The sequence below is a fragment of the Myiozetetes cayanensis genome, unplaced genomic scaffold (genome assembly GCF_022539395.1).
Source record: "Myiozetetes cayanensis isolate MyiCay16 unplaced genomic scaffold, myiCay2020 scf6-25, whole genome shotgun sequence".
NCBI classification, from domain to species: Eukaryota; Metazoa; Chordata; class Aves; order Passeriformes; family Tyrannidae; genus Myiozetetes; species Myiozetetes cayanensis.
Genome location: NW_026087853.1, coordinates 578,510 through 590,980, shown reverse-complemented (window position 1 = coordinate 590,980; position 12,471 = coordinate 578,510). Strand labels below are relative to the sequence as shown.

At 55.4% G+C, this 12,471-nt stretch overlaps 1 protein-coding gene across 1 annotated transcript in view; it reads right to left on the bottom strand.

Annotated features, from left to right (window-relative positions):
* NIN (ninein) overlaps positions 1–12,471 on the bottom strand; it is a 60,080-nt gene that overhangs the window by 46,568 nt on the left and 1,041 nt on the right. The window contains 2 exon segments of the mRNA XM_050336104.1: positions 1,978–2,059; positions 7,944–8,147. Coding sequence (XP_050192061.1) covers positions 1,978–2,059; positions 7,944–8,126 — 265 coding nt within the window. The 5' untranslated portion in view covers positions 8,127–8,147.

The following is a 12,471-nucleotide window of genomic DNA, read 5'->3' as shown; positions in this document are numbered from 1 at the left end:
GCATCACAGCACGCAGTCTCTTCCTTCCAGATCAAACTCCACAGACACAAGCAAACAGCCTTAAAATCTCTGCCTTTTTTTTTTTTTTCCCCTCCCCCCCCCTCCCCAAATTAAATTTTCATTTAAATGATACGATTTAGAGCTCTTAACTCAATTTTTTTCCCCGAGCCTGGGGCGGGCTGGAACACCAGCATTTCCACACTCCCTGACAGTTTGACACCAGCAGCACAAAGCAGCTTGTTCTCCAAATCTCCAGCTTGATCTAAATTAAAAGAAGCAACGACTTTGGCGTTAACCAACCTGTCAAAATGCATTAAAAATAAAATGCCTCCCAGGCCTGCCTGGTGCTGCCTCCCTACCTGCACCCCGTGCCCCTTTGATTTCCTGCCATTCCAAACCCAGCTGACAAACGTGTCCCCAAGGAGGGCTCTCTGGCTTCACTCGTAATTTCCCCGGCGACAACCCCAAATTCAGCCTGTTTCTGGAAGATTTATTTACATTTCAATCAAGCTGGAGCTCCTCAGCCATATGATTCCCCAATGAACGCAGGATGCTGGATTAGTTCTGCTCCACTGGGGTGCTGGGGTTGCCTCCTTGCTCCGTGCCAGCTCCTCTCCAAGGGGCTGGAAGGGATTGGAGCAGATCCCACCCCTCACCACAATGCTCCCCCCTCCTCTCTCTCTCTCCCCAGCACCCACTGACCTGTGCTGGGAAATTCCATTAAGGAATGCCTGGTGCAAGAGCTGTCATCACCCATCTCCCTCTAAGCATTAAGAGCTTTGGAAATGAGAGGTGGAAAAATAAAGATAATCCATCAATCACATCTCTTCCACCCTGTGTTTTTGTGCAGCCTGTCTAAGGGGGAAAGGTGTAATTTTGCTGGCAGGCTGCTCTCTCCAGAGTGGGATGTTCCAGCTGGGATTGATGCTCCAGGAGAGGAAACCTGGAGTTTTCCCTCTCCACCCTTGCTAAGCTGTTTTCTCCTTGGGGGATTTCGTTCCCCCGGCTGCTCCAAAGACAGGATTAGGGATTTACATACAGGTGTGACACCAGCTGGAGCTGCAGGGGCCCAGCCCACACCTCCCAGTGCTCCCAGCACCACCAGTCCCTCGTGCACTGGGAGATGTGTGGGGAAGGGGGAGGAGGCAGATGAAGCTTAACCATCTTTCCTGCCAAGGAAAGCCTAAAAAGCTACATTTTCAAGGCACACTGAGACAAGGCAAGATAAAAACAGGACAGTGAAGACTCCCAGCACTGCCCCCCATCCCTGGAAGCGTTCAAGGCCACGCTGGGTGGGGCTTGGAGCAAACTGGTCTAGTGCAACGTGTCCCTGCCCATGGCAGGGGGTGGAACACGATGGTCTAAGGTCCCTTCCAACCCAAACCGTTCTAGAATTCTCCAACTGGCCCCAACTTGGTTTGTCAGGGAGTTCACCTTGCTCAGGAACACTTTGGACCAGGCTGTTTCCTGGGAGGAACAGAGAGCAGCTTCCTATGGGACCAGGCTGACCCTGCTCATCCCAGACAGAAGGAAACAGAACGGACTTAGAAAAAAAAATATAAAAATCAACGTTAGTCCCAGCTGGGAAAAAGCAGCAGCATTAAAGCAGCCATTTGAGTGCCTGCCCACAGCCATCCACTCCTAAAGCATCCCTGGCCACCAGAAGTGCTGTGGGATGGAGAGACCTCAGCCCATTTCGCAGCCCTGAGACATCCCGAGCATCTGAAGTGCTGTTAGAGCTCTCTCCACGCAGACATCACGTGCCCCTCCGGGCATTTAGATCATGGTAATGGGACATAAATATCTTAGAGCTCTGAAAATGCCTTTTCACAAGGCTCCACAACAGACCTCAACTCTCCTTCTCCCCCCCAGGACAGGCTCTTCTGCTTGGCTGGCCAAGCTCAGCACCTAAAAAGCACTTTCTCCAAGTTCCTCTGTGCAAGAAAATGTAACGTTTTGGATAATTTTAGTATTTACCTGGTTCTTGGAAGTGCTCTTCATTTGACAGGGTTCTGGATAAGATGAGGATAAGTGCTTCTTTAAACTGATCAAAGTGGACCTGTGGGGGAAAAAGGGAAGAAAAGAGGAAATCAGCTGGTGCAGGTGGTTAAATATGAGGGCAATAATCCAGCAGGGAGATGGGCAGCAGTGGATATCACTCAGACCACGCTGAAACACGAGTGCCTGTTGTGTTGACAACAAAGGAATCTCGGCTCCTGCGGTCTTGGAGCCTGGAGAAGTGACAGCAAAGGACATCAAGACACAACCAGAGTCTTTGGGGCACATGGAAAAAAACCTTATTGCTATCACAGAATGACCCAGAGCCACCGTTCTCACGCGTGGGTTGGGTTTTTCCAGCAAGCAGGAAGCCGAATTAACATGTCCAAGAGAGCAGGGAACATCTCCATTGCTTGAGATGACCTGGCCAGGGTCAGGGAGATACCATTCCTAACCAGGGATGAGAGATTTGGTTGTGGAAATGCTCCACTGCCCTAATTAAGCTTCAAAAACCACTGGATGGCAGAAAAAAAAAAAAAAAAAAAAAAAATCACTCCCTTCCCAGGGCAGTCCTGCCCCAGCTCCCTTCATTCCACAGACTGGGAATGCCAGGTCTGGAGCGTGGCTGGGAAAACCACAGAGGGCTGATCCTCCCACTGAGGGGGTTTTTTACCCCCCCCTCCTCTCCCTTTTCCATCTGTGCCTTCCTGGAAAGCCTCATGGTCACGAACAGTCACAGAGGGGCTCCAGCTCCTTCCCAGCCATGCCCGGGAATGTCAGCAATTCCAGCCGTGGGGGACAGCTGGAGAAGCTATTTGACATGGGTCAGTGGTGAGGCAGAGCTGGCTGCTGCGATTTCTTCTGGCTAAATAAATCTTGGAAGAGTTTTTAGCCTCGGACAAGGGGTTTTGGACTTGAAGAAGCCACCGAGGCTGCTCTGGCTGGAGTCGATCGCTGCGAATCCAAAGCCACAGAGGGGATTTTGATGCTGCACAAGCAACAGGGTTGGGGTTTGAAGTTCTCCAGCTTGTTTTTGGGGTCAAGCAAGCCCAAAAAAAAGGCCAATGAGCTCTGTGGCAGGGAGGGGAGACAGGTGAGCTCACTCAGGCAATGCCAATCGCCCCTGTGGTTCTGAACATTTTTAAACTTTTTTTTTTTTTTAAAACACAGTTAAAAATATGTTCAGCAAAGCAACTCGTCAGGGATGCCTTCATCTGAATACTAATTGCTGCCATGCACTTCCAAAGGCTGGTGTACTTCCAAAGGACAGTTTACAGAGAGAGGAGAATTCCCTCGATTAAAGAAAAAAAAAAAAACAACCAACTTGACATTTAGACTAAATGAGGATGAATAAAAGATGAGGGTGTTCGAGTAACAGGTTCTCTCCCCCTGGGATCTTCTCAGGAAGGGAACAATAACAATAGAGTTGGTCCCTCAGGTGGGTGCTGGGGCTGGATGGGACCTCACAGCAGAGAGAAAATAAAATAAAACAAAACAAAACTCACTTTGCACCACTGGTGCAAACACACTGAACCAAACAGGGCAAAACCACCTGGGCAGGTGTGAAGCACCACCAGCCCATCACCTGCTCTGCCCCAGCAAGGCCGGCAGTGGTGTTTGCATTAGTGAAGAGGAGGAAGGGTGAAGGGACACAAGGGACAGATGGCCCCAGCACCGCCCCCCACCCTGAGCGATTTTACCATGACCACCACATCCAAAGGAGCCCATGGAAGATTAGGCTGAGGGGCAGGACCTGGCCCATCCTCCAGCACCCCCCCCCACCCCGTGCCAGTGCTCTGCTTGGCTGCACAGCAGGATTGAAAATGCAAATCAGCAGCAGAGGGACAGGAGCAGGAGTTTCCCCCCTTGTGCCTTCCCAGGGGTGAGACCCCACTCTGGAGGTGGAGTCCCAGCTGGTAGAGGGGGAGATTTTCCTTCAGGATGGGCCAGAGGTTTTTCTAACACCAGATAAGCAGGAAAATCAGTCTCTGTGGTGCATGTCTGACCTTGGATGTTGCACGTTTGCACACAGAGAGTGCTTAGAGAAATACAGCTGATAAAATTAGGAGCTGGGCTCGAGGACCAGGCAGCCATGGGACAGCAAAGCCACAAAAGCTGCAGAAATCCTTCAGTGAGGGTGGGGAGGCCCTGGCAGGAGCTGCCCAGAAAAGCTGTGGCTGCCCTTGGATCCCTGGAAGTGTCCAAGGCCAGGTTGGACACAGCTTGGTCTAGTGCAAGGTGCCCCTGCCCATGGCAGCGGGGTGGAACAGGGTGATCTTCAAGGTCCCTTCAAACCCACAACATTCTGGGATTCTATTTTGGAGCTGCCAACTTGTGCATCTGCTCATGGAGGGGGAGGGGATCTCAAACAGCAACTCGAGGCTGATCCAAACCAGTCCGAACTCAGCGGAGTTTGGGATGCGATGGCACAACGTTTGCCAGACACGTGGATCACAGATCCCCCCCAAACTCCCCCAGCAGAGCCCTGTGGGCACATCAACCCCCCTGGGTGAGGAGAACTTTCCCAGGACAAGTAAATCAGAGGCAAACAAGACTAAACACCAACAGAGCCAGCCCAGCCCGGCACTGCCTCCCCGCGGGAATCGGGGACCAACCAAGCAGCGGCTGCCGAGCAACCCCAGCTCCTCTGAGAAATCCCAAGCCTGCTTTGCAGCCACTTCCCTCTGAAGCCGTGACTTATTAGCACTAGAAAGAGCGTGTGCCTGTGCCAAGGTACCTGCTGCTCCCCGCTGCCTGTCCCTGCAATGCAAAGCACTTTGCACACCCACCCTCTCCGGGGCAAACCCGGCACCGGGGGCTCCTTCCAGCTCCCCCAGTCCTTGATCTTCCAGCACAGCCCTATTCCCAAAGCTCTGCCCCTGTTTGAAAATTCCTGCTAGCAGAGGCAGCCAGAAGGTCGCAGAGGGAAGTGGGGAAGACATAGAATCATGGAATAGCCTGAGATGGAAGAGACCTGCAAGGATCATCCAGTCCAACCCCTGGCCCGGCACAGGACACCCCAACAATCCCACCCTGTCCCTCAGAGCGTTGTCCAAACACTCCTGGAGCTCTGGCAGCCTTGGGGCTGTGCCCACTGCCCTGGGGAGCCTGTTCAGTGCCAGCCACCCTCTGGGGGAAGAGCCTTGTGCTGAGATCCAACCTAAACCTCTCCTGGCACAGCTCCATGCCATTCCCTCTGGTCCTAGCAAGGCAATCTTGCAACAACAGCAGAACAGGGCAGTCTTGCAGCCTTGCACCCAAGCCTCCTGAGTGACATGCAAAATTAAGGGGACCACACTGCACATTAAGGGGAACAGCACCACTGCGGGCACAGAGGGAGGATATTTTGCAAGAGGTCACCACCCACAGCACTGAAGGGAGCTGAGGAGTGAAACCCCACACTGTGGTGTCCTCGCTGCAGGCTGTTAATGCAATAGTGCAGCTGAAACCTGAGCTCCCCATCCCTGCCAAGGACAATCCCTGTGCAGGGTTCCAAATTCAGAGAATCCATAGAATGGTTTGGGTGGGAAGGGACCTTAGAGCTCATCTCCTTCCCACCCCCTGCTGTGTGCAGGGACACCTTCCACCAGACCAGGCTGCTCCAAACCCTCTCCAACCTGGCCTTGGACACTTCCAGGGATGGGACACGATTTCCAGGGACTTACCCCCATCCCTGCACATCACCCAGCCCCAGGCCACGTGCACTGTCCCCGAGACAACACGAGTTTGGTGCTAATGAAAGGGCACAGAGAGGGCAGACAGACAGACACACCTGCACCCCCACCACCAAGTTCGAGGGGCCTGAGGGAACAGCCCTCCTGAGGAATCCCAGGAATTGCTGGGAATTGCAGTTCAGGGGTGGTTTGGCTCTGCCACGAGTCAGGGCAGGGTTTACACCGCCCACCAGACCCCATGAATCCCCAGAGCACTGCAGGTATCCAGCCCCTCACCGGACGCCAGCTCAGCTCCTGGTCCACCCGAGCACTCCCTGCCCACGGCAGGGGGTTGGAACCAGGCGAGCTTTAAAGCCCCTTCCAACCCAAACCATTCCATGATTCTATGATCCCGGAGCATTCATCCCTGGAGCAGAGCCCCCACACAAAAGCAAGCACACGTGGCCCCGCTGAGTTACCCCTTAGCAGACAAAACCATCCCCCCTGCCACCCCCCATTTCCCCCCGTGCCCTCCCATAAATCCCAGCCCCTGGAAGTGCAGGAGGACAAAAGCTGGGACCATCTGCGGCGAGGAGCCGGCGGGGCAGGTGCAAGAAGTCTGTGCTCGGGGAGCAACGTGTTTGCTGCTGTTCTCCCGACGTGATTCCCAGGAAACCCCGAGGATCCGAGGGCTGTTAAACCCGGCTGGCGCTCAGACACGGGGCCATCTGCTGCTGCTAAGGAGCACCAACGCCAGGGAGAGCAGGAGACACAGATTTGTAAAGGCAGAACCACCCTTAGAGACAAAAGGGATGAAACAAAACGGGATGATGCCTCGTGCCCTGGGGCAGCTTGCAGTGACGGAGCTCCCAGTCGGGATGGGGTGAGCGTGACCCGGCACTCGGGATGCTTCAACAGGGGCTTTTCGGTGCCCTGTGACAGCCACACCTTTAGCAGTGCCCTTCCTTTCCCTCTACCCCACAAGTGGCAAAGCCAGATGACAGGACAAGGGGAAATTGCTTTAAGTTGAAGGAAGGTAGATGTTAAATTGGATATTAGGAAGGAATTCTTCCCTGTGAGGGTGGGCAGGCCCTGGCACAGGTTGCTCAGAGAGGCCATGGCTGCCCCTGGATCCCTGGAAGTGCCCAAGGTCTGGTTGGACGGGGCTTGGAGCACCCTGGGATAGTGGAAGGTGTCCCTGCCCATGGCAGGGGGGTGGAACTGGATGATCTTCAAGGTCCCTTCCAACCCAACCCATTCCACGATTCTATAACAGCATCCGAGCAGAATAAGCTCAAGACAACGGAGCATAACAAAGTCTCCGGTGCTCCAGCAAATACCACACTGCAGCTCCAAAGGTCAGAAACCTCCACCTGGGTTCATCCCTGTGCCAGGCTCCAGCACCACTCTACGCTCTGGCCCCAGGGAAGAGGTGGCTTTGTTCGTTAAAGGAATTTTGTTCCTGAAAGCTGCAGTTTGATTGGAAATTGGAGTCGGAATAGCCACTTAGCTCCTGTCTGTCGAGAGCCCTGGCTGCCCTGCTCCACATTTTCTGATTTTAATGAGCAGTGATGGGATTTCAGGGTGATTTTAAGGGAAGGATCCGATGCACTCTGAGCACAGCGTGCCGGGAAAGACGGAATGCAGAAGGCACAAGGACACACCACGGAGATCTCCCCAAGGGCAAGCAGCTCCTGCTCAGTGCCCTGGCATTTAACCCTCTAAAGGTACAAGCACAACCAAAAAATGGCTTTGGAAAGCCACCAACACCAGGTAAATGGAAAAAGGTGGCCAAGCCAGCGACTGCCTGAGTTGGACAATATTCTTTACCTTAGAGAAACGTGCACGACTGCACACAGCCCTGCCAGCCTAACTACAGCCTAAGCCAACGTAAATCACAGGCTCAAGCCCTGGATTTAGGTCCCTGTCTCATCCCAAGGGCTGCAGACTTTGTGCAAGCACCTGGTGAGCTGGTTGAGGGAGCTGACCCAGGCCAGCAGCAGCACGAACACCGTGTGAGCTGAGCAGCCAGGACCCAGCACTTGGTCTGGCCTTGGACACCGGGAAAACACACCTGAAGTGATGGCTTCTGAGTTTCAGACCACCTCCAGCCAGGGCAGAGCAGTGCCCTTCCCCGTTATCACCGACTGCCCTCTCAGAAGTCACCCTGTGCCCACCCTGCTGAACAGACCAACACAAGCCCCGAAGCCCCAGACATTCAGTCTCCTTCCAAGACAACTCCACACACCGGTGTGTCTGTCTCCCCCAGCCCCCCCATGTCCCCAGCCTTACCCTGCCTAGGAGGTTTCCTTGGAGGAGGGTCTGCTGCAGTGCTGGGGCCACCTCCTCCAGGTGCAGCATGTGGCAGAGGTCAGTGAGCTCCTCCTGCCCCAGGGACCCCGTGCCCGTGCTGTCAAAGCTGTCGAAGAGCTCCTTGAGCCGAGCTTCATACTGGTCCTGCTCAGCTTCATCCATCCCATAGCCTGCCACGCTCACCTGTGGGGAGAGATGGGGCAGGTGAACGTTGACCACGGTGCCCATGGCATGGAACGGTGGAGAACCCCAAGGGCTGGTGCAGGAGCTGCCCACGAGGCCGTCGGTGGCCGCGCACGTTTGCGTTGAGCGAAGCCGGTGCTCTGCCACTGCTCCAGCCTCTCCCACCCCACTGGGGGAAGGCAGAAGTCACACACAGCAGAAAGACTGAAGGGAAAAAGCCTTCAGAGCCCTCCTCCAGTGGGTACAGCCCAGGTGGTTGAGACAGCCCCACGTGGCAAGTCCCTAAGTGCCACCTCACGCCGACTCCACCAGCAGCTCATCCGGCCCAGCTGGAGCAGCTGAGGTGCTGCAGGGGAAAATTGTTCCCTTGAGCTCCACTGATCCCCAGGTGTTGCAGGTGATGCTTTGGTGAGGAGATAAACAACCATCCTGGCAGCAACAGCCCAGCAGCTGCAGGGAACAGAGGGTGGGGCTCTGCCTGAAGAGGGGAGGGCAGGAGACCCCAGCCCAAACCCTTCAGGCCAGACAGGCACAACACCAAAGGCAATCATTTAGATTGGAAAAGACCTCCAAGATCAAGACCAGTCATTCCCCTGGCACTGCCAAGCACTCACTGCACTGCTCTCCTCCACTGCCAGGTCGAACCCTGGCTGAAGGCAGAGAAAACACTGCTAAAGCGGCAGCAAACACAGAGCAGAATAGAGCCCAGCATGGAAACAGCCAAAATGTATCTGGTGTCCTGCACTGGGCACACAAAGCCCAGGTGGTTCTCCCCAGCTTGCCCCAGGGTGCCTCCAAGGCAATTCTTCATTCCTCTCATCCACTGCTAACAGAGGATCACAGCCCCAGGAGCTGTTCTGGCAGGGGAGCAGAGGGAAATTTCCTGTCTGAAATGCAGCATTTGGCTGGATCCATTCACCAGCCTGGCCTGGGGCTCCCTGTCAGCTTGGGGTGGCAGCAGTGTCACCCAGTGGCACCACACAGCCTTGGTGTGGACGTGCCACCACCACCATCATCTCCAGAGCATGCTGAGTGACGGTGGGCACCGTAGGGACCTGGTATCCCAAAGACACAACTGGGAATGCCGGGATGCTCAGCCAGCCTCATCCAGGAGAGTTTGATTTTGGTGACACCGCTGCAGGTTGTCTCAGCCACATTCCCCAAAACAGGGGCTCTGTCCAACCCCCCTCACCATCCAGCCCTGCTATGGAGAAGCCCCCTCTCAGCCTCACAGGTTGCCCATGTGTCAACCAGGAACGCTCAGACATCCCAGAACAAGCTAAGCTGCCCCAACTGCAGCCCAATTTCACCCCCCTGCCCACCAGCACAGCCCAACCCCTGGGAAATCTCCAGGGCAGGCACTGCAGCAGCCGTGTCCTTGATTCCACTGGCTGCAGGAGCAGATGCCAAGGCAGAGCATCCTCGGGATCCCACATCTGCTGAGGGATGCAGGGCTGGTGCCAGGCAGCGTCCATGGGACAGGAACAGCCCAGCCTGGCTGCCCTTCCTCCTGCACCAACGTGGACAAGGCTGACCATGGACACTCCTCATCCCCAGATCCCTGTACCTGAGCCTCACACCCTCCAATCCCCTGTTTGCCCCCTACTTTCAGATCCCTCCTGAGCTGATTTATCACAGCCCTCAAGCGCTGCAGGGAGGAGAGAAGGTGCAGACACACTGCACTCAGGGCACAGGGGAGGAGGCAGCACCCAAAAACTCAGGTGCCTGCAAGCAGGAGGAAGGCAACAAACTAGTTTCCACTCTCACACTGGCATCCCCATTTCCCACCTGCACCCACGGGGCTCCACAGCGGCTGCTGCTGACACTGGTGTGTCTGGGAGCCCTGCCTGCACATTCCAGCAGCCCCAAAACTCACAGCCAAGCCTGCAGCAAAGGTGACTCCAACCCACGGAGCTTCCCAGGCATTTTCGAGCCTCTTATCTTCAGGGTCAGCCACCTCCTGCCCCCCGGAGATGTCTCCAGCACCCCTCCACTGCCAGAACCAGTTCCCCCAGTTAGACAGCACAGAGAGCTGAATGCCATCTCCCAACATGTCCCCGAGCATCCACGCTGCTGGAGCACTGGGGGGGTCACCCCTCTTGGTGCCACACCCGCAAGAAGCCCCAAAACCTTACCCTGGGCAGGTCCAGCTGGGCTCCAGGTGGAGGAGGCACTAGGGAGCCCACGAAACCAGCAAGAAAAATACGATTCCCCAAGGAAAAGAAGAGGTGGGTGCCTGGTCCCTGCCAGGGGCCAGACCTGCCCTCCAGCCCAAGGTGAGTTTTTGGCACGGTGGCCCCGGCAGCCTCGCACGTCCCCACGGTCAGAGCTCATCGGGAAAGGGATTTCCCGGGAATCACCAGCCAAGGCCAAGGCTCTCTGCCTACCTGCAGTCAGTCAGCGCCAGGGAGCTGCCAGCAGCCGGGCGATCCCGCACGCATCCTGCACAACCTCCATCTTAGGCAGGCGGCTCCGGCACGCAGCCGGCTGCGCAAGGTGACCCAAGATGCCTACTCCCGGCTGAATTATTCAGCAGCGCTTCCAGAACGGGGGGGGGGAAGAAAACAAACCACCATCCAGCCCTCCTCCTACCTGATGAGCTGCCTGGCATCACCCGGCAGTCACAATAATGAGGTCAGCGGCATCAGAGCCACCTTCCGCACCCGTGCGCCGGGGGGGACTGGCAGCGGAGAAAGGGCCGAGAGGGGAGGGGGACACTCACACACACACACACCAGAGGCACACAAAGCCCGAATTAAAGCCCAGCCTTTCATCTCCGCTCCAGATGGGCCAGCAGCTGAGATGCAGGAGGGCGGCCGGGATAATAGGGGCGGGCGGGCGGGCGGCAGCTGAGCGGGGGCTCCCCCGGTCCCCGCACGGGGCATCACTTTGTTCAGATTTATTGCCGGCCTTCTGTGGCGTTTCAAGCCCCCCCAAAAGTGACCAGCTTGAGCAGGCAGCGATGAAAGGTGCAGGTTTAGGAGAGTCACAGCCACGTTATTCCTTATTTGTGTTCTCCCTACAACAAGCCCGGGGAAGCAAAGCGCGCTCGGGGATGATGAGAAGAGGAAGTTTTCACCGGCATTTCTTTCCTTCCCCTAAATCCCCCCACCTCCTGAGTGCCAGATAACCTTCAGAGCACACAATGTAGAGGCCTGATAGGACTAAATTCTCAGCTAAATTTAACTCAAACAATATAGGCTTAAACAGTAATTACTGCTTCGCATATTAAGTGCCTGGAATCAATACCAACCCCCCAGCTTTAGCCTGGAGCTAATAAAGACACAAATTACCTGGTCAATCAACGGCATCAGCAAGTGAAAACACTACAATTAGCAGAATTACCTTTTTAGGAGTGAAAACCCATATGAATCACAGAATCCCAGAACGGTTTGAGTTGGGAAGGACCTTCAAGACCACCTCATTCCAACCCCCCTGCCATGGGTAGGGACACCTTTCACCTGGCTGGTGCCCAGATGCCCCCTCAGGCTGCAACACCAACTAGGGCTATGGGTACCCTGCCCTGACCCCAGCCAGCCCTCTGTGGAAGGGCAGTGGCCTCAATCAAGTCACTGCTTTCAAGGGACAGCAAGGAGAACGCTGATTTTGCTGCTACTCTTGGTCACCTGGACTCAAACAGGGCCTGGTAATTAGCAGTAATTACCCAGCAGCATCGTGTGGCCACCTCCAAAACACAAGCACCTGCTCCCTGGGATGTCACTGCTCTGTAGTGTCCACCCTGTGCTGGAGAGCAGGGCCATGTGTGGGCAGTTTAAAGCAACTTTCCCTTCCTGCTGTGCTTGTGACAACAGGGACAGTGTGAACACAGCTGGGAAAAGCCACCAGGACCCCAGTCTGTCATGGTGAGGTTTATACAGGATGCCCAGCAGCCACTAAAACCAGATCCATGAGCCCTTGTTGGAAAACCAGAGCTGAGATTGTCTCAAACTCATTATCTCCTTCCCCTAATGAACCACTTCATCCATCGCAGCTGCAGTGAAGCGGCTCTGACGAGTCACAGAATGACCCAAGTTGGAAGGGACCCACAAGGATCATCCAGTCCAACTCCTGGCCCTGCCCAGGACACCCCAACAATCCCACCCTGTCCCTCAGAGCATTGTCCAAACCCTCCTGGAGCTCTGGCAGCCTTGGGGCCGTGCCCACTGCCCTGGGGAGCCTGTTCAGTGCCAACCACCCTCTGGGGGAAGAGCCTTGTGCTGATATTTAACCTAAACCTCTCCTGACACAACTCCAGCTGTTCCCTCAGGTCTGGAGAGAAGATCTCTGTCACTGCCCTGTCTCTGCACAGAACCCCAAGCCCTCC